Below are 21,059 nucleotides of genomic sequence, written 5' to 3' on the forward strand. Positions count from 1 at the left end.
GACTGCCTAATCTCTCTGACGCAAGGGAAACCAGAGGTGGAGATAAAAACTGAACAAAGTTTCCAAATCACCGCAAAATCACACCCCGCTCAGACGCAGCTGTGCACACGGACACAGCAGCAGAGGCAGACAGACCGGGCCCAGGACTGAGCTGGGGCCCGCCAGTGCGGCCCTCACATGGCCCCGGACGTGGCCGCGCCTGGCCCGGCCTGTCTAGGTCCCCCAACTGCGCCTGAGCGAGGGCCAGTCAGGAGCAGGGGGCCTGGCCAGAAGTGCGGGAAGCGCCGCCGCAGAAGCTTCCAGAGTCTCACTTCACACCAAACAGAGTGGAGTGCCCATTTGAAAGAGAGGCAGGTTGTTTTAAAACCAGAAGAAAATATTTAATACTTTTTCATTCCTATTTAAAGTGGAAGAAACTTTGACATTAGGGCAGAAAAAGTCAACTCTCGATGACATAAACATGAGACCAACGTGTAAAATAAAACAAATTAAAAGAAACAGACTGAGGCAAGATCGTCAGCCATGACGGGCCAATGCTAATCCAGACACGTCGCTCTCTGGCCGTGGGCAAGGTGCTGCTGACCCGCAGGTCTGGTCAAGTAGGACCGGGCAGGCTTGTGGAGGGGGCCACTGGCCTGAGGTGCCAGGACTCGGCCCCAGCAGGCGCTGCGCCTTCGGGGGAAGAGCTGGTGGGCCAGAGCCTGGAGGTGGGGGGGGAGGGTGCCTGACATGGCTCCCAGGTGCCCCAGACTCGGCCAGAGCCAGGGCCACCCTCCCATGCAGCCTGCTGGGACCCTGCGCAGGGTGCAGTGGCCTGAAGGGCAGACTCTGCGGCGGGGGTCCCAGGAAGCCCCACTTGGAAAGCCCTGGCCGTTGGCACCTACCCCTATGGGCCTAGGGCGCAAAGCCAGGCAGTGGCAGCGCCCGGGGGGAAGCCAGCCCACCTGCTGACCACGGCTCCCTGAGCCGGCCCCGCAGCTCTGTCATGGGCTTCTCCACCTGCCTCTGGGGAGTGGGTCCAAATGTGGCCCCGGACCTGCTGGCAGGGCAGACCCACGATGGATCTGCCCCGGGGCGCTACTGGAGCCCAAGAGGGGCTGCCCTGTGACCCGCCAGACATGCCCAGAGACCAGGGAGTCTCTGCTGTCCTCCTCCACGCCAGCGGCTTCCTGGGAGATGCAGTGGTACAGCAGTGGGGAGGCCAGTCCCTGCTCCTTCCACAACCCCGCACCCCTCACAGGTCCGTGGGGCCCGCCCCACACACATCTGCGCGACCCCTGCACAGCCCCAGGACCCCTGCATCCCCGTCCCCACCCCCCACGGCCCCCACCGGCGCATGTCCAAGGACACACTCACTGGTGGAGTTGCTGCGCGTCCTGGGCTGGCCGGCCTTGGGGGGCAGGAAGGGGGCGCTCTGCAGCTCTAGTCTTCCAGACGATCCTCCAGAGAAGGCTGCGGAAGTTTCCTGCAAAACAGCTCTGGTCTCACTAGGCGAGTTTGAGGGAAACCAAGGTCCAAGGGCGCATGGACACCTCTGTGCCCCCCCCTCCTCACAGCGGCGCCGGGCTGCTGCAGCGCTCCAGTGAGGAGGGCCTGGCCAGGTGGCCCTGCACAGGGAGGGCATCCCCATGGCACCATCGCCAGGCCCTGGGGTCAGTCAGAGCTGGCCAGTGGCTGCCCATAGGCCCCTCGGTGCTGGCTGGCCCTGCTTGGGGCCAGAGCGAGCAGCCCCAGACTCGCCTGCACTGGCCACCCAGGTCGGCACCCCCTGGGACTGCGGCCTCCCTGCCCCTCTGAGGAGGGCGATAGCCTCAGTCTCCACCGGCGCCCAGGGCCTGCTGCAGCCGGGGCTGATCAGCCGCCAAGATGTGGTTTAGTCCTCAAGTTAGGTCGTCCCATCACTCACACCGTGACCCTAAGAGTGAGTGAGTGTGTGTGTGTGTGTGTGTGTGTGTGTGTGTTGGTGTAGGGTCGAGGCCGGGCAGAGATGAGGCAGGAGAAAATGGGAACTTGAAACTGCTGCCACCTGCATCCCACCTCTGCCCGGTTTGCATTGAAAGAACAGCCAGTTCTGAGAGAAAACACTTGTTGGAAAAGCAACTTCGACTCCACATTCTCCACCTCCCTCCAAGGCCAGAACCCGCCCTGTAAAAGCTTGCCCTTTCCCCCGCGGGGGTCATCAAACCTCGCCCAGAGCGCAATAAATTTCCTGCCTGTGAGAAACTTAGCCTGGCTTTCCTTTCCTTCACCGCGCCAATCTTTTAAGTGTGTGTGGGGCAAGGTGTGTGGGGCAAGGAGGTTTGGGGGTGTGTGGTGTGTGTTCGTGGTTTGTGTGTGTAGTGTGGGGTGTGGAGGGGGTGTGTGTGGTGTGTGTGGTGTGTGTGTGATGTGTGTGGGGTGTGTGTGTGGTGTGTGTGGTGCGTATGTGGTATGTGTGTGGTGTGTGTGGTGTGTGGTGTGTATGTGGTGTGTGTGTGGAGCATGTGTGGGGTGTGTGTGGGGTATGTGGTGTGTGTGGGGTGTGTGGGGTGTGTGTGTGGTGTGTGTGGTGTGTATGTGGTATATGTGTGGTGTGTGTGGTGTGTGGTGTGTATGTGGTGTGTGTGTGGAGCATGTGTGGGGGGTGTGTGGGGTGTGTGGTGTGTGTGGGGTATGTGGTGTGTGTGGGGTGTGTGTGTGGTGTGTGTGGGGTGGGTGTGTGTGTATGTGGGGTGTATGTGTGTGTGGAGTATGTGTGTGTAGGGTGTGTGGTGTGTGGGTGTGTGTGTGTGGTGTGTGTGGTGTGGGGGGGTTTGGGGGTGTGTGGCGTGTGTGGTATATGTGGGAGGGGTTTGGTGTGTGTAGTGTGTGTGTGGGTGTGGTGTGTGTGGTGTGGGGTGTGTGTGTGGGGTGTGTGTTTGCGGGGGTGTGGTGTGGGGGGGGTGGTGTGTGTGTTTGGGGGGTGTGGGGGGTGTGTGTGGTATGTGGGGGGGTGTGGTGTGTGTGGTGTGGGGGGGTGTTTGGGGGGGTGTTGGGTGTGTGTGTGGGGGTGTGGTATGGGGTGTGTGTTTGGGGGGTGTGTGTGGTATGTGTGGTGTGTGGGGGGAGTGGTGTGTGTGGTGTGGTGGGTGTGTGTGGTGTGGGGGGGGTGTGTGGTGGGGGGATTGGTGTGGGGGTGGGGGGGTGTGGGTGTGGGTGTGTCGTGTGTGCACGTCGGGGGTGAGTGTCTTTCAGGGAGGGGCGCAAATGTCCACACCTGATTTCCAGGTTGGCAGCTGCCTCCCTCCCTCCCGACCCCAGAACTGCTGTTTCGGGGGTCTCAGGAACGTCTGGACTTGACCTTCGTCCTCTGTGGTCCATGGGCCATCAGGAGAGACAGAACGGCCAGGATGGCCCATGGGGTGGGCTAGGATGCCTCTTGCCCGAGCAGGTGACCCCAGGGCCATCGAGGTGCACTGGACATGCCTGTCCCCCCAGAGCTGTGTGAGAACCGGCATCAATGGTCAGCAGACTCGCCCAGGCCCCGAAGAGCAGCCCCGCGTGGAGGCACAGAGGAAGGAAGGGGTTGGGGACAGCTGCTAGGGAGTGGCCAGGCCCAGGGCGGGAGCAGAGCTGCGCTGGACTTGAGGCAAACAGCTACACTTCAAAGAAACAGCTGGAAATCTGAGGGGAGCCCCGAGGGCGCGGCGGCTGGAGCTGGCTGAGGAATAAGGCGGAAATGACACCATTAAGAGCCAACAACCTGGCCCAACCACTATGGAGAGCTGTGTGGAGATTCCTCAACCTACTAAAGATGGAGCTTCCATAGGATCCAGCAATTCCACTCCTAGGTATTTACCCAAAGGACACAGAAACATCCATTCCAAAGAGCACCTGCACCCCTATGTTTATAGCAGCACTGTTTACCATAGCTAAGCTTTGGAAACAGCCCAAATGCCCAAAAATAGATGACTGGATCAAGAAGATGTGGTCCATATACACCATGGAATATTACTCAGCATTCAAAAAAGATAAACACATGCCATTTGCAGCAACATGGATGGCGCTGGAAGGGATCATGCTCAGCGAAATAAGCCAGAAAGAAAAAGAAAAATACCAGATGGTCTCACTCATAGCAGGAATCTAGAACACCTAAATAAGGGACCAGGAAAAAGACTAATTATAATAAAGTAAAAATCAAAATCAACAGGCAACTATAAACCAGAGACACACCACGGTGGGAGGGGAGAAGAGGGATTAGGGTCAAAATCAGGGAGTGGGAATTTTATGGGGAATATAACCAGGATGAAAATGCATACATTATGCAAAATAAAAAATGATGTAAAAAATATATAAAATAAAAAATATATATATAAAATTTTTAAAAAGAGCGAGCGGGAGGCTAGCATGGAAGCGCTGGAGAGAGGGGCAGGACTTGAACCAGGAACACCCGATGCCGCGGGAGAAGAGACGAGGAGAGCAGCTGAGGCCAGCGCGCTGGGAGCCCCAGAGCCGCCGGGTCCGCCCACCTGCGCGTCCTTAACCTGCAGACCGGAACCCGCACAGCCCGGCCGCCAAGAAGCGAGAAGGCGGCCCCAGGCGTCCACCCGTGTGGAGACTTTGCCTACAGGCCGCGCCTGCCGCACACCCACCGGGAACACCCGCAGCCACACGCCTGGGGTGCCAGCCGGAGCCCACGTGCCCAGGGAGCCCCGGGGAATAGGCCTAGGAGGAGCACCAGCCGGAGGCCTGCACAGCAGGGTGCTGGCCAAGGGAAGCAGCGGGTGGCCAAGTCCAAGTAACAACGACCACAGAAGAGCTTGTGGTTCACAAGCAAAAAGTAGCTGAACTGCCTGAGAATAAGCAGCCCCAAGCCAGGAAAGGCGCCGCAGGAGTAGCGGGCTTGGGTGGGCACCCAGAGGCACCCCAGATCGGGGGTCAGGCGCTGGGGTCCAGGAGCGCCGGGCGGCGAGCTTAGGAAGAAGCCGGGCCGCCAGGGACTCCGTGTCGGGCTCAGGGAGGGGCCGGGCCGCCGCCTCCAGCCCTGGGTGTGGGAGGCCCTGTCACACTCCTCCCGCTGCCCGAATCATGAGACCTGAGGGCCCCTCCCAGGCCAGGGTGCTCATCGGAACAAGCCGTCCCTCAGCCCAGGCCTCCCCACGCCGGAGCAGCTCACCCGGGCCGGTCCCCGCGCGGCGCGGCCCTCAAGGCCCTCCAGGCCCAGGCCCCAGGCGCCCCTGCTCCAATGGACACCCCGCTTTGCCCGCCCACTGTGGGGCGTCCAACGGGGGTCTCTACACGCGCCCTACTCTGCTCCGCTGCCGCCGTTACCCCTGCGCTCAGCCTGCCTGCGCGAGCCCGGGCCGCACGCGAGGTGTAGGCCGTAACTGGGGCGGGCTCGGCCTGAGCACCTCACATCACCCAGCAGCGCCGCACGGAAGAGATGGCAACGTTGCAGCTACAAATCTCCAATCACAAGCGGCGTCTTTAACACGCTTCTGCTAGGGCCTGAGAGGGACAGAAGCAGTAAAGACAAATGCGTTTCTCTGCTAATTTTAAACAGTGAAATGTGGACTATCTAGACACGTGACTGAACCACCATACTTGGAGGAAAACTGGTCACTTTAGAAGCACTTACTAGAAAGAATAAGAGCTGGGAACCAGGGCCTCCCTGGGGGCGCAAGGAGCTAAGCACTGCACTGTGAAGTTGTCTGCTACCTCTGCAGCATGAGTTCGATCCCCAGCCAGGGAGCAACTCATGTGGCGCAGCAGATCTCTCCTGTCTCCCCGCTGCTCCCCTCAGCAGTGGATTTCAGTCAGCCTGCCTGTTCTGTTCCCTGCTCTGTCTCTGATGGATCCTCTCAACACCCACAGCTCTGGCCTGTACCCCAGTTCTTGTATGCATAAATAAATAAATCTTTAAAAAAAAAAAAAAAGAGCTGGAAACCAGCCATCCAGCACCCTCTCTGAGACGTCAGGGGAAACAAACAAGTCGCCATGAGGGGCGTGCGGGAAAGGCAGAGACTGGTCTGGGAGGCAGGTCCAGGGATCCAGCAGGCCCAGCGGGGTCCTCTGAGGCTGATTTGAAGACAGAGGGAGCCCCGAGAACAGGAGCAGGAACGGGGGCCGCCAGCCACAGCCCGGGGCCTCGTGGGGCCAGGCCAAGCTCCCCCAGGAGCCTGCAGACCGTGTGGACAGCTATAGCTACCCCCATCAGAATTTCAATGAAGATGTATTAGGATTTTACGGGCAAATTTATGCTAATAAATTCAGATTAAAAAGTTTCTGTGGACAAATGCACCTTACCCACATTGATGCCAGGAGAAGCTGAAAATCTGCACGTCATTAGCTGGGCTACCTGGTCCTTTAAAGCCTTTCTACAAAGGCCTCTCAGGCCGAGATGGCTCGGGAAAGAAATCTCCCGATTCCCTAAAATCCCGCCTGGTCTTGGTCAGCCTGGCACACCCTAAGCGGCGTCACGAGCCCAGGCGCCGTGGCAGGGGGGATGACGCCAGGGCGATGGTGGCAGAGCCCTGCCTGGTGGGTACGTCGAGTTCATGGTTCCCAGCACACGCCACACACACCTCACCACCCAGACAGTGCCCAATCAGGAGGCTCCAACTGGTGAAAAGGCCACCGGCGCCTACAAGCCACAAGGGCAGGCCTCGGATGCCCACTGGAGCCCACCGTGGGGCGGCGGCCTCCTCGCAAGGACAGATGCAGCAGCCGCTGAGCGGCCGGCTGCGGGCCACGGCAACCACACGTGACCACACAGCAGCCGTGGACTGAGCTGGACCCGCACATCGCCTGCCCGGAAGCTGGCGTCCAGGCCAGGGGTCAGGCTGCTCCCGGGCACTTGCAGCCCTGGCGCCGTGACCCCCTTGGTGACCTTGGGGAACAGTGGGAGGAGGGAGCAGCAAGGAGGAGGGAGAGGCTGGAGAGGGAGTTTGGGGAGCTCAGCTCCACCCTGGGCTTCCTTCCCACGGGCTCAGCGCCCAGCCAAAGGGATTCACCCCCAGCAGGTGCCAGGAGGGTCTGTCTGGGGGACGCAGGCCCCGAGCCCTCGAGGGTCCTGATGAAGACCCTCCCGTTTTCTCAGTTAGGGCATCTGGTGCTCCACTTGTGTTCCTCCCCGGAGGGCTGGAAGCATCCCCCTAAAGGAGGCCCCCGCTGGCACCTCAGGGCTCCCCCAGCCTCCCACAGTCTCCCTGGTCTCCTCCCTCTCCCATCTCCCCAGGCTCCCCGGGCTCCCCAGTCTCAGGCGCAGACCACTTTGGCACAGCAGCCGTGGGCGGGGTTGGCCTGTCCTGGCGGCCAGCGAGGGCTCATTTTGTTTAGTTGCTGCTCCTTCAACTTCCTCTTCTCCAGTTTCATGCTGGGCGTGTCGGGAGAGCCGATGTCATGCCTCGACCAGATGTGGCTGGAGCCGGTCCCCACACGATGCCGGAGGCGGGCAGGCCGCACCCGACAGGGGTTCTTCTCAGCAAACATGGGGCTTTATCCACAGGCGGCAGCCACAGGGTCTCCGCGGGTGGGGGCGGGGCTGACACCCATGCCAGGCAGAGAGCAGCTCCGCGGCCCGCACACAGGCTGGGGTGCCGGAACCTCAGCTGAACCCCGGGACACCTGCGGGTGTCCTCCCGGGCCCTCGTCTCCTGGCAGCACGGGAACGGCCCCGAGGGCAGGATGCCAGAAGCTCAGGGGCAGGGAAGCCCAGACAGCAAGAGCCGCTGCTCCAGGACCCCGAGCAGCACCTTCACCCGGGCTCTGCCATTACCTGGGTTGAACGCCTGTCACTGGACGGGGCCCCTGCCTCATGCCTCGTGGCACAGCAGGAAGCTGGCCAGCTCCCCAGGCCAGTGGTCCCCTTGTGGCCGTGTTCCGGGGGCTGCCCGCCCTGGAGGGCCCCGAGCACTGGACACCCTTGTACAGAGACCCCCAGAGGTGCCCAGGCCACTGGTGGGGGTAGGAGGATCCCTGCCTGGCCATCCCTGAGGGACGCTGCCACCTGCAGGTCACCGCCAGGCAAGGCTAGGCCGTCCTGGGCAGGCAGCCCGAGGCCCAGCCCTCTCCACCGCACCGCTACCAGGCTGCACCCGCACTCAGCACCCCAGGGTGCAGACCTCCCCGATGTCCGCTGGGCAAGGTGGCAGCAGAGGGTTTGGGGTGCCTTTGCCACTGTGTTGCGGCCGACTGGCCTCTCCCACAGGGCCTTGGGCCTCGCAGCCACGCGGGGGCAGAGCGGCCCTGCCCCCTGGGCCCAGAATTGGAACCAGAGCCCCCCGACTCGGAAAGAAGTGGGCCCACAGCTTGGCTCCACCCAGGCACGCACCGGCGGCCGCCCGGCCCCACACACCTTCGTGACACACGTGTTCCTGCTGTTCCCGCCGCGGTCGCTCTCCGCGGCCAGAGCCACTCCCGGCCCCGGGCCCCGCCCGGCCTCCGACGTGTCGGCCAGCTGGGCCGCGGAGTGGAAGAGGCCCTCCCGGCCTGGGGAGGCCTCTGGGGGCCCCGCACCCCTCTCCTCAGGACTTGAGCCCTCGTCCCTGGGCCTGGCATGGCAGAGCACCAGCGAGCGCGACAGGGCCCGGAGCTTGGGGGGCTTCCGGCTCTTCCCGGAGCGGCCGAGCAGCTCCATCCGCAGGGTGGAGGCGAAGCTGCCCTTCTTCCTCTCCTGGCCTCTGGCCCTCGGTGGACGGGTGGCGACGGGATTGGGCCTGGCCACCTCCTGCGCCCCTGGAGGGAAGAGGAAGCGGGAAGAAGTGATGTGACGGCTGCTGACAGGGCAGGCAGAGTCGGGGCGAGACCCAGCTGCCTGCGGGACAGAGGGGACCCTGCTTGGGCACTGGCGCCACCAGCGCCAGGCCTCCTCCAGGCCAGCTCCTGCAGCTGGGGAAACTGAGGCACCTGGGCTTAAACATCGGTGTTGACATTTACTAATGGTGTCGGCTCTAAGTACATTACTCAGGTCCAGGCCCCAGCGCTCCTCGTCTGTTAAGCGGCGTGATGGCGGTACTCCCTCGCTGGGGTGGCTTTAGGGGTCTCCTCAGCAAGGCGTGTAGAGCCGCTGCTGCCATGCCTGGCCATGGATGACCCCGGCAGCCAAGGCTGTTTCTGTCTCCCAGCCCCACACTCTTCCTGCCACCGGGACCCTGCTGGGAGGTGCCACGGTGAGAGTCGGGCTGGGTGTCGGGAACGACTAAAGGGCTGTGGAGACGTGCGCCTTGGGGGTCCTGACGCGCCTTGGGGGTCCTGACACTGGCAAGTCACCTGTCAGATGTGCTCAGGTTGCTGGCCAGGGCCAGACCCAAGGCTCCCAGTGAGGCCCCAGCCTCTCCCGAGTCCCTAGGTCACAGAGCTCCGGCCGCCACCCACTGCCTCCGTCCTCGGCTCACAGAGGCAACCTGGTCACTGACCCCGCATCCAGCTCGCCCACAGACAGCGGGCCCCGCCCGGCTTCGCCAGGCACTCACCTGCTCTATGCCCGCAATGTGGCGCCCTGGAGCCGCGTCCAGAGAGCATCTGGCTCAGGCTGGATGGAGCAGAGCCTGCTGCTGGCGGCCACGGGGCGACGGGGCCGGGTCCCGCCGCTGGGCGGGCCTTGGGCAGCAGCGGCCTCCCCGCAGAGCAGGCCTGTCCCCACACCTCTGCTTGAGCAGACTGCTCCAAGCCTCGTCGCTCCTGTGCTAGCCCTCAGCTGAGCCATGTCTCCCCAACGCTCGCGAGCAGGGAGTTGAGGTGAGTGATCCTGTCAGGGCTGCTCCGCCGGCCCCCACACCGCCCTGTCTAGGAGCCCAGCTGAGGCCCCGCCCCACAGATGGACCAGCAGTGCCACCCATTCCCACAGGGCCTGCGGACGCCCCTTGGCCCTAGGGTCCCTCCTCGGCCCTGGGGTCCCTCAGACATGGAGGCCAGCAGGTGGGCCTGGCTCTGGCCACAGCCCTGCGTGCCCACACTCAGCCGGGTCTTACATTCTCGATTTCAGAACGTCACTCCTCACTCCCTGGAAGCCAGATTCCCCTCCCTCCTGGTGACCAGCAGCCCACACACCTCCTGCTTCTTGGACACGTCACCAGAGGTGCAGCCCCCGGCACGCCGCTGCCCCCAGTCTGAGTGTGCCTGCCCCCCCCCACGTCTCTGCGGGGCTCGCCCGGTGCCCTGACAGCGGCCGCTGCGCTGGCAGCTCTATCAGCATGATGCTGGCCCCACAGACACCCTCGTTTTGCCAGAAAAGCAGTGGCTGGCGCTCGGGCTGTGCTTCTCTGGGATGACACAGCTGCAGTAAGCACCCGCCAGCACCCGCCCCCCACGCCCAGCCTTCACCCCAGGGTCCACCGGCCAGCCTCAGGCCAGCTTGTCCTCTCCCACCCCCTGGCCCAGCTCCTCCGGCCTGCCAGCCTCCCCTCCCTCTCCACGTGGCCCCTGAGCCCAGGGCCCCGGCCCTCGCCCGGCTTCTTCACGGCACCTTCCCTGGGCCCTCGCCCGAGGGCTGCAGCCGGGGGCGTCTGCTTCCTCCCCCAAACCTCTGGAGCTCTGTCCCACCAGTCCCACGTTCTGCTCACCCCAGAGCCGTGAGCAGAGGACGCGGCCTGCCTGCTCAACCGGCCCCCCACCGCCCACGTGCACCGTCCGGACAGCGCCAGCCCACGCTCAGCCTGTTCCCGTGCTCACACCTCTCCTTGGTGCCGCCTACAAGCGCGTCCTGAGCGTTCCTCCCTCAGCCCGCCGGGCATCCTGCACACTCCCCGGCCCAGAGGCCCAGGCTCAGGGCCCACCTGCCCCGCCCCCCACTCAGCTTCCCAGAGCTGGGTGCCTCAGGCCGACAGCCCTGCAGTCACCCTGACCGGCCTCTGTCCCTCGCTGGGCCTCCCTGAGCCCACTTGGGCCTCTGCAGAGGAGAGTGCGTGTGGCAGGGAAGGGTCGCACCAGCTCTGCCCAGCGGGCACGAAAACTTGAAAGTCAACCAAAGCCGGGAACTAAAATCCTTCTGGACTTGCTGGCTAGGCAGGGAGGACATGGGTGTGGGGTTGGTGAGGGGCCGCGCAGGGGAAAAGCCAGCACGGGACGGACCCCCAAAGCAGAAAGGAAGGGAGGGGGGCAGAAAGGAGGAGAACTGGAACCCGAGCATAGCCTGTGAGCACCTGGATCCAGCCACGCCTGAGGCCCCACGTCCAGGGGTACAGACAGATTTCTCTTTTTGGTCAAAAAAGAGAGATGGTGGGTGTACTTCCTGACGTGTCTGGCATTAGGTATGGAAAACGGCCACATCCAAGGAGGCTTTGGAAACTTCTGTCCTAAGCCTAGGAGTCTGCTACACCCAGTCAAGGCCCACACGCTTCCCCCGCCCCTGCCCGGTTCTGGGCCAGCACATCCAGCAGAGAGCACAGCACCCCGCAGGCGCCCAGCCTGGGTTGGGGGGAGGCTTGGCCTGACACACTGACCAACACAGGCCGCCAGGCGTGCAGGCCGCCAGCTGACCAGTGCTCCCAGCCAGTGCAGCCCCTCCCTCCAGCCCTAGAACCCTGGTCTAGCCCAGGAAGGCAAGGGGCGGGTGAGAGGGCAGTCCGGCCCCTCGCCACCGCCTGCCGGCCGGCGACCAAATACACAAGGTCTCCATCCAGTGGAGGCACGGGGCAGGCCCCAGGTCGGGTCTGGGGGGACAATGGTTGCAGCCTCCTCTCTGGGGGCTGCCTTCCTCGGGGTGCCCTGGGATCTCTGCACATGCTATAGGGTGTGAAGGGTCGAGAGAATGAGCCAGTGTCAGGAGGGCCAGGCCACCCTGACCACTCACCTCTGGTCACGTCTGGAGAGTAAGAGGGGCGTCCCCCGCAACCACGAATGGTGGACAAAGGACAGAGAGGGGGCAGTGGAGCTGTCCCCCGTCCTTCCCAGGCCCGAGAGAGACAGTGGCCACAGAGAGCACCCCCTGTGGAGAAAGGCGCCACTCCACTGGGCCCCAGGACAGGTAGGGCCCCGAGGGGGTGAATGTCTGCTGGCCAGGAAGGGAGGTGTGGACTCGCCTATGTCCCCAGGGCAAGGAGCCTGCGGCCCCCCTCCCCAGAAAGCAGACACGTGGGGTCTGTGCATGGTCAGGCACCCCGAGCCAGAGCCCGCGCTCACCCCAGGGTCCTGGCCTGAGTGGAGAGTAAGGGGGCGGCATGCGGGAAGGCCCTTCCACGCAGCGCCCTCCTTGGAGAGGGGTGTCCACAGAGCAGCGAGTGCCTGCCTCTCTGCCTCCCCAGATCAGAGCGGGATCTAGACAGGGAAGCCAGAAATCCCAAAGCAGGAGCGCTGAGGCCATGGGGGGCCCCAGCCCTCACACCCCACACTTGGCCCCCACCGGCCCTCGCCCTTCACCCACCTCCCAAAACTGCCGCTGCTCCTGCCACCAGCACAGCCCACGTCTGATTGGAGCAACAAAGACCGTCCCGAGCCCAAGAGGCAGCCGGTCCTACTCAGGGCCCAAGTCACAGCAGCCTCGAGGGCCAGCACTGACCTCAGCCGGCTACAGCCCTGCCCACTGCCCTCGTCCCCTCAGGACCTGGCCTGCCCCCAGGGGCCCACCGCGGCAGCGCTAGGGAGGGTGGGGCAGCCTCCGGTGCATCCGCAGGCAACCGGCAAATGTGTCCACCTTGCGCGGCCTCGCCCCATTCCTGCCCGAGCCATCTGACTTCTCCCCATGAAGGGCTCCGTCCAAAAACAGGGCTGCCAGGGCTGGGGCGGGCAGCCAGGAGCCGGGCCACCATCTGCTGGGCTGGCGGGGAGCTCCGGAGGCCAGCCAGGGCCCCAGCACCCTTGGCCGCTGCCCCCTGGATGCCCAGAAGGTGGGGACGTGGCTCAGTGCCGACAGCGGCTGGGTCGCCCCCTGATGCCAGCCCCAGGCCCTCGGAGGGGAGAAGGCTGCTGCCCATGGGTTCAGAGAGCCCGGCCTGCTCCCCCAGCCAGCGCCCCCCACATCCCCCACACGAGGGCTCAATGGGCTGCCCCAGCTCGGCCCTCCCTGCCAGGTGTCCCTGGACGGCCGCTCCAGGGGGTGCCTGCCCGGAAAGCAGATTCACAGGCTGCACCCTGTGGAAGCACGGCACAGAGGATGGGGTTTCCCGCACCCCCGAGAACCCACTATGGGGGCGTCTAGCCCCAGCCTCGCACGTGCCCCTGGCTCAGCTCAGGCTCCAGAGCTGCCGGGCAGGGCCGGGTCAGCATTGGGGGCCGGGGCCCCTCCCGCAGCCCCACTCCCTGGCGGCCGGCTGAGGCTAGAGGGCGGCCGGGACTGTGCCTGGAGAAAGCGGCTTTGTCGGCTCCGGGGGCAGCAAGGAATGTTGTGTGGGGGCCCGTTCCTGCTCCCCCTGCCATTCCTGAGCACCCCCACCAGCAGGCAAGCGCCCCGCAGAGGCTGGGGTGTGGCTGGCGCCACAGTGGCCCAGCCCTATTCAGGGGCCTGTGAGCCCGGCTCCGCCCGGCTCCTGTCCCCCAGGGCAGCACAGGTCCCCCCTCGTCTCAGCCACTGGCTTGACCCTGAGCCACCATGACCCCTGCCCGACCTGGCTGGCAGGTGCAGTGGGGCCGCCTGGCCTTGCTCCCACGACCCAGGCTGGTTGCAGCCTGCTCATGAGAGGCTGAGACAGGCGAGAGGCCCCCCTGGGAGCCCCGGCCTCACTCCGGGCTACAATGCCTCAGCGCTGCCCTGGACGGCACAGGGGCCCTGCAGGCGTCATGAGCAGGCGGAGTCACCGCCTCGTCGTGGTCTCAGCTGGGTGGCCAGGCTGGCCTCTGTGAGCACCACCAGGCAGGGGCTGGGCGAGCTCCTGAGGGGTTTCCTGGTCTAAAGGACAGTTCAGGCCAGGTGGGACTGGAACTTGAAAGGGACATTCACACACTGCACACCCCAAGGCCGAGAGCAGGAGTTGCAAGGGAAAGGCCAGGACGGGCCATTGGCCCTGCAAGGGCTGGGTCCAGGCGCCCCCTGCTCCCTAGGGGAGGGGCAGCAATGCCATGGCCTGGACCCAAGCTGACCCAGCCAGGCGCCTGGGCTAGCCCAGGCCGCAGCCCCGTCCCTCCATCCGCCCAGAAAGGGCTCAGAGGCAGGGGTCTGCAGGGCCGGCTCGGGGAAGGCAGGTTCTGTGGGACCGGCTCCCGCTCCTTGCACCTGCTGAGCGCTGCATCTGCCAGGCCTGGCCGCCGTCCTCACCTGACACTGTTGTCCTGCGGCCAGGAAGCCCGCGGGTGGCCCTGCAGCCTGGACAGGGGCCCACCGCGCCCCCTCAGCCTCCTGCCCACACAGGCATCTGAGGAACGCATTCGGAGCGGAGCATTTCTGAAATGAAGAAACCCCCTTTCTCTTCTTCATTGTTGCTGCGGTGGCGGCTGGCTCGTGAGTCGGGGTGTTGACTCCTGCCTGAGGCCACGCTCGCCGCCACCCCCCCCCCCGCCCACACGGGGCCAAGCACGCACCCCCCGCTGCTCCCTGCCACCTTCAGGGGCGGCCAGTGCCCTCTGCCAGGACGGCCTCCCTGCCCCCCTCCCAGCTCACTGTGGGACGCAGGAGGCTGCTGCGCTCAGAGCGTCCCTGCTGTGCCCATCCCGCCCGGGACCGCGGGCGCCAGAGGCCAGGTCGTGGCTGGTGCCTCTCCCTCCGCAGCACCCAGCTGCAGAGGACACCTGTGCCCGGTCGAGGGAGGGACAGGATGGGGAAGAAAGAGGAGAGAGGGCAGGAGGAGGGCGGGAGAGAGGGCTCTTCGTGACCAGACCCACAGGCTCAGGTGGCAGACTCGGAGCAGGCCGGGGAGCTGCCAGACACCGGAGCGAGGGAGATGCCGCTGCCCGGGGCCGCTGCTGGCTAAGATGCTTCGGGGCTTCCAGCTTCTCTGTAAACCGCCTCCCTGCGCGACTGGGGTGAGGCTCCCGGCCCACATCCCAGCGACAGCAGCACAGGTGGCCGCAGCGCGAGCCCCCGCCCCTGCCGCCATATCCATCACCCCCTGAGAGTGCCCCCCACCCCTCCCCGGTAGCCTGTTGCTTGCAGGATCCGATAACGCACACGCCAAGTCTGTCCCATTTTCTGTAAGCTTGAATTTTTTTTACAGTGTTTATTTACTTATTTATTTTAAGATTTATTTCTTTATACAAGCACTGGGGTACAGGGCAGAGGCGTGGGAGGGTGAAGGGATTCACCAAAGACAGAGCGGGGAGCAGAACAGGCAGAACAACTGAAAACACTGCTGAGGGGAGCAGCGGGGAGACAGGAGAGGTCTGCTGCGCCCTGTGGGAATCTCCCTGGCCAGGGATCGAACCAGCGCTGCAGACAGCTGCGGACAGCTGCGGACAGCTTCACAGAGCTGAGGTCAACCCGCTGCACCACCGGGGAGGCCCTACAGTGTTTGAGTAAAAAGAAAATCACAGCAAGCTAACAAGGGGCTGCTTGGGAGTGAGCGGATCGGCTCTGGCGCCAGCCCTGGGCACTTTAGTCCTGCAGGTCCCCGGCTTCCCTCAGGACCTGCCAAATGGGCCCAGTGGGGTGGGCAGGCACAGGGACACGATTCGTGGGAGCAGCTGTGTGGCATCCATGCCACCCGTGGGGCAGGCCCGGGCCTCGCTGCCGAGGCCCCAGTGGGGAGAGGTGCTGTTTCACGGGAGTCCTGGCTGCGGGGCCCTGAGCTGCCCCAACAGCCACCAGCGCTTGTCCCTGAGCCCCAAGTGACTGCAATCCTTTCTCATAGACGCAGAGAGAAACCGGGGGGGAAGTCCACAAAACTGGTCATGCGGGGCCACAGTAAGAGCCGAGCCCGTCTGTCTCCTGCCCAGGACCAGGGGTCAAGCCTTCCTCCCTCCTCCACCAGCACTACACAAGCTCCAGAGAACAGCGGCAACCACACCTCCGCCAGGCAGCCCACCGCCCCAACAGACCCAGGTCACACACAGACCCACAGGGCTGAAGGGCGCGGCTGGTTCTCAGGGGCGGTCTCCTCCCCAATAGCCTCCTAGGAAGGACCAAGTCCAGACTGGACAGGGCCTGTCTGAGGCCACAGGTGTCCGTGTGTCCACCCCAGTCTTCAGCAGCTGACACTCAATGGACCAGAGCGACACCCCCGAGGCTGCCATGGGGCTGCCCCAGCCTAAGCAGAGGCTCCCGGGATGCGGCCAATGCAGGGACAGCTGAGTCTCCTGGGACGGCTGGCTGAGGCCACAGCTGACCACAGAGACGGCCGGCACGCGAGCTCCGTGGGGCTGGCCGAGGCTGCCCTCTTGCAGCTGACCCCGCCTCCTTGGCCCCACCATCCTGAAGCTGCCCAGGGTCGGCGCCAGAGCCAACCCTCTCACTCCCAAGCGACCCCTGTTTAGCTTGCTGTGATTTTCTTTTTACTCCTGCCTCTCGGCCCACCGCCGGGCCAGCACAGGAGCCAGCAGCCTGAGAACCAGCCAGTGGCTCCCGCAGCCCTGCCCCAGAGCCGCTTCCCGCCGCGGAGGGACCCTGCTGCCCAGAGGCCCCAGCACTGCCTGCGCCCCAAGGCCTGCGCCAGGGCGACCCGACCCAGCACCTGCCAGGGCCTGGAGTCCGCGCCCCAGGACGGAAGCCGAGGCATGCAAGCTTGGACCCCCATCGGCCACCCATCTGTGCTGGCGCCTGGCCCCGTCCCGGGCGGCAGAGCCCCCAGGGCCTCTGTATCCCCGGCTTCCCTCAGGACCCGCCAGACGGGCCCAGGGTCCTGGTCATGCCTGCGTCTTCCCGGCTGGGCAGGCTGCGCCTCCGGCTGCCTCTCCTCCTTAAAGGGAACCATGTGCTGGCCCTGACGCCAGCGCTGCGGGGAGGGAGCGCCTCCCCGGCTGTTTGTGTTCCAGAGCAAAGGAAGGAGGCTGCCTAAGAAGGGACCTGGTGTCCCTGCAGCCAGGCAGTCCGCCTGGTCCCCCAAGCCCCTCCCAGCCCTCTCTGCGCTGCGCCCCCCTCGCCAGAGCTGGTGGCTCCTCCTCTGACCAGTCCTGGGGGAGACAGGCAGGCGCAGCCCCCAGACAGCCCCAGGCTCCTGCCCCTGCCCCCGCCGAGCAGCCCAGCGAGCGCAGCCGTCGCTGCTGGTGGAGCAGACCCGATGCACCGTGCACACACGCACACACGCACACACGCACACACGGAGCGCGCACACGCCACGGCATCCCTGAAACTGCGCCCAGCCCTCCGGGAAGCTGTCAAGAGGGCCCGACCCCCACGCCGCCAGGGGCCCAGCCCGGAGGACCCCCACTCACCGTGCTCCCTCCGAGGGAAGATTCTTTTCTGCAAACTCATGCTGAGGCTGGGACGGGAGCCGGGAGGCCGCGCCGCGGTCGGGTCCGGGGTCCGCGGCCGCCGTGGGCCAGGAGCGTCTGGACAGGAGCTAACGCGGCAGGGGAACTCCTCAACAGGACTGTTTTTCCTCGGCAGGGAGGGACGGAGGGAGGGAAAAATCCCTTTCCCTCTGCCAGCAAATCCCGAACGTCGCAGAGCCGTGGCTTCCAAATCCTTCCCTCCTCGAGCAAATGTGCCCAAAAGCAGCGGCTCTCGCCGAACCCGCCCGGCCCGGCGGCCCCAAGACCTCACGCTCCGCCTGGGCCCCGGGGCTGGCGCGGGCGTGGGGCCCCCGGACCCCCCGAGCCCCCCTTCCCCGGCCCCCACCCCGGGTTTAACGAGGCTGGCATGTTTGTGCTGGGGCGAGGGACAAACACAACACCTAGCGCCCCGGCCCGGCCGTGACTCATTCCCGCCGCGCACAGAGCCGCGCTGTTCGGCCAGGCGGCGACGCCCGCCCAGGAGGCTGCGGGCGCAGCCGTGAATGCAGCCTGTGTGCCCAGACGGCGGCCGCGGCGGGGCTGCTGGCTTCCAGATGGACAGAAGGCGCTCTGACCCCCGCCCCGCGGCTCCTGGATGAAAGGGGCGGCTGCCAGCCAGGCCGCGGCCGCTCCCGCCCTGCCCCCACGCCGGCTTCTGCTCCGGACGCGCCAAGACGTGCTATTATTTTAAACGACCAATTTGATGGCTGGTTTCAATAAATCCTTGGATCGCCCACCAAAAAGACCCGAGGACGTGCCACACGGGGCAGAGTCGGCGCTGCACCCAGGGGAGGGCGGACGCAGGGACGGTCGGCGCAGAGGGGACCCTCCCCAGGAGAGCCGGAGACGCAGGCGGGTCTGGTGGAGGTCCCTGCACCCCCAGTGCCCGGGGCCCCGGGACACCCCGGCCCTGACCACGCCACTCTCCCCGTCCAGGGCAACCGCTCTGCTCCAGCTACCTCCAGCCGACCGCAGCCCCTCAGCCAGCCCTGCCAGCAGCACCCAGGGGTGCGTGGGCCAGCCGGCGCCCCACCAACACTACTGGCTCCCAACGACCACTTTGTGTCCCAAGCCCCAAGACCTGACACAGAACAGAACCCGAAACCAGCAGCAGCAGCTGTGGGGGCCGAACAGCTTGCTCTGCTGGGGATGCGGGGGGGGGGGGGGGGCAGGCTGGAGCAGGGGGCAGGGGAGAGGGGAGGAGGGAAGGAGTGTGGGGGAGGGAGGGGGAAGGGGAGGGGGGAGGGGGGAGCCCCATCACAGAGAGGGCACAGTTCAGTGGGCAGATGCTGCCCAGCAGCTCGGCTACGCATGACCCAAGGTCTGTGTCCCAAGGTCCGGCTCAGTGCAGTTGACTGGGGCTCGCCCCCCAAGGCCAACCCTGCTCCTCACAATCCGGGGACAGACATGACTTGCCCGGCAGACCGTTAGGGCGCGAAAGAATGTCCACGTTTAAGAAGAATTGTTTTAAATCGAGTCATCAGCTTGGAAAATACCACCGACTTCCTGGACCCACAGCAGGACCTGGGCGGGGACCGAGCCCAGGAGGGGGGGGCAGGTCCCCACGCAGGAAGCCCAGCCCTGCCCAGCCCCAGCGTGGGGGGTGGGTGAGGGGACTGAGGACGGCCCTTCTACCCTGGCCCCCCTCCTCTGAGAAGCGGCTTCGCAGATGTGCAGCTGCAGGGAGATCGGCGCCGCATGTCCACGCCTGAGTCTGTCCTGCGGTGGCCGTGGCCTGGCCCCCATGGGGGCAGAGCGGGGCAGTGGGCTGCGGCGCTGGCTCCTTTTCTTGGCACGGCCATGCTTCTTTTTTCCAAAAGGGGCAGGGTCAGCCCTCAGCGGGCCAGCGGGCCAGCCCTCAGGGCCGGGCCGCCTGTGACGCACACGCTCCTGGTCTGGGAGGGCAGGTGTCTAGTTCACCTCTGACCTGACACCAGGCACTCAGCAGGCACTCGAGAAACCGTGGACCGATGTCCTCGGCGACGGGCCTGGGCTCTTGGCGCAGGGTCCCACTAGCCCCACCTCCCAGAGGGCCCCGCCGGCCATGCCCCCAGGAGAACCCCGCCGGCCCTGCCAGGCCCCGCTTCCTCTCCCGGGCCATCCCCTCCAGCCTGACCAGAGCAGCCCTGGACAGAAAGCACGCTGCTCCCAGGCACCTAGCTTGAGGCTGGACCGGGCAGCCTGCCCTTGCGCCCTCCTCCAGGCCACTGCCCGCAGGCACCTGCACAGCACCTTCCAGTGACCCTGTCCTATGCAGAGGCCCCGAGAGCCCCGGGCCCCACGGCCCCTCCTCCGACTCCCTCAGGGGGCTGCTGAACTCCTAGCTGAGCTTGTCACCTCCACTGAGCCCAAGAACCAGGGGAGCCAGAGGTCGGCCAGTCCCCAGGTCTCCCACCTGTCCCCTGGGCGCCAGGCCTGCTCTGCCCCACAGGGAGCCCAGCAAGTGGCTGCAGATCCTCGAGCCTCCAGTCAGACCAGGCCCTCGTCTCTCAGATGGGCCCCCAGAGTGTGGAGGGACAGTGACCGGGGAGCTGGGCGGGGTTGATGTGTGGCCGTGAGCGCATGCCCCATCCCTAGGGTGCAAAAAATTTTGCTCTGAAAGGTCAGTTTTCCTGTTGAGCCAACCGGGTCATTTATCCTGCCCTGGAGTGGCCTCCTGCCCAGCGGAGTCCCGGAGCTGCCTGCCGTGGCGTCTAAATGCTTAGTTGTGTGCGAACGTGCTTTGAGGCTGACTAAGCCCCACAGTGTGGACCTCAGGCCGTGGGAGAGTCTGAACCCCTGGAGTCACCCTCACAGGGGACACGGCCTCTCCCCACCCAGCTCCACCCCAGCTCCCCATCGACAGGTGTGGGTGGAGGCTTGGAGGCTGAGGGGTCTACCTGGCTCCAGGACTCAACGGGCAAGCCGCCCAGCGCTCCCCGGTGAGGGCCAGAAAGGCAAGCGCTGGGGTCCTCGGTCCAGGACTGAGGGTGCCAGAACCCCGTGCACAGCGAAGGGCAGTGGCCAGCCCCTCCGAGCCTCGGGACCATGGAGGCCAGAGCTGGCCAGGGCGAGCTACCCCGGAGGCCAACCCATTCTCAGTCCCAGACATGGGGTGCCGTGGAGGAGCGGACGCCACCCTGTGGACTCAGCTGGCACCCCAGAAAGCCCTCAGCACATGCACGGGGGCCAGGGCCTAGAGGGACATCTAGACAGCCTCCTGCCAGCCTCTCCTGGCCACCAGGGCCCCCGGCCCCTCCCTGCACCCCCTCCACTGACCACAGAGGGGCCTGCAGGGGCCTTGGTCCTTGGGCACCCCACGCAGGAGACCCCTGCGCCCCAGATGGGAGGCTGGCTCCCCACCCCTGACAACTCAGACGGCGTCTCTACAGCTGCTCCTGCAGTGTCTTCTGCAGGAACCAAGCCACAGAGTCTCACTTCATTCTGGAAACTTCTCTTGTTTTAATGCACAAGTGTAGTGAGTGTGAGTGAGTGTGAGTGTGTACAGGTGTACTCATCATCGTAACCCGCCTGTTCCATCCAGGGAACTGACCACTGACAAGTCCTGAAAGTAACCTAGATGCAAGCAGAGGTCAAAGGGCAGAAGACCACATTGACACTGATGGCCAAAGGCTGCCTGACCCTCCCCGGAGCCTGGACTCTGGGAGCCCCAGAGCCCCCAGGAGCCCCAGGATCTGAGAACTCCAGGAGCTGGGAGCTTAGGAGCCCCAGGAGCCCCGGAGCCGAGGCCCAGGAGGGCAGCAGCACCAGCGACAAGGCCGACAGCTGCTGGAGGACACGCAGGAAGCCGGGCCTCTAGGCCCACA

The 21,059-nt window shown here is 65.0% G+C and overlaps 1 protein-coding gene across 1 annotated transcript in view; it reads right to left on the reverse strand.

The window, feature by feature from the left end:
- Positions 1-17,233, reverse strand: part of IL16 (interleukin 16) — a gene marked incomplete at its 5' end in the record, with an annotated part of 35,732 nt that extends 18,499 nt beyond the window's left edge. Inside the window, 5 exons of the mRNA XM_084254080.1 lie at positions 1,357-1,465; positions 6,761-6,847; positions 7,228-7,434; positions 8,315-8,694; positions 17,194-17,233. Of these exons, the coding sequence (XP_084110206.1) occupies positions 1,357-1,465; positions 6,761-6,847; positions 7,228-7,434; positions 8,315-8,694; positions 17,194-17,233 (823 nt within the window). The remainder of the gene's footprint in view (positions 1-1,356; positions 1,466-6,760; positions 6,848-7,227; positions 7,435-8,314; positions 8,695-17,193) is intronic.
- Positions 17,234-21,059: the final 3,826 nt, after the last annotated feature.

The sequence above is a fragment of the Talpa europaea genome (genome assembly GCF_964194135.1).
Source record: "Talpa europaea genome assembly, chromosome: 14".
NCBI classification, from domain to species: domain Eukaryota; kingdom Metazoa; phylum Chordata; class Mammalia; order Eulipotyphla; family Talpidae; genus Talpa; species Talpa europaea.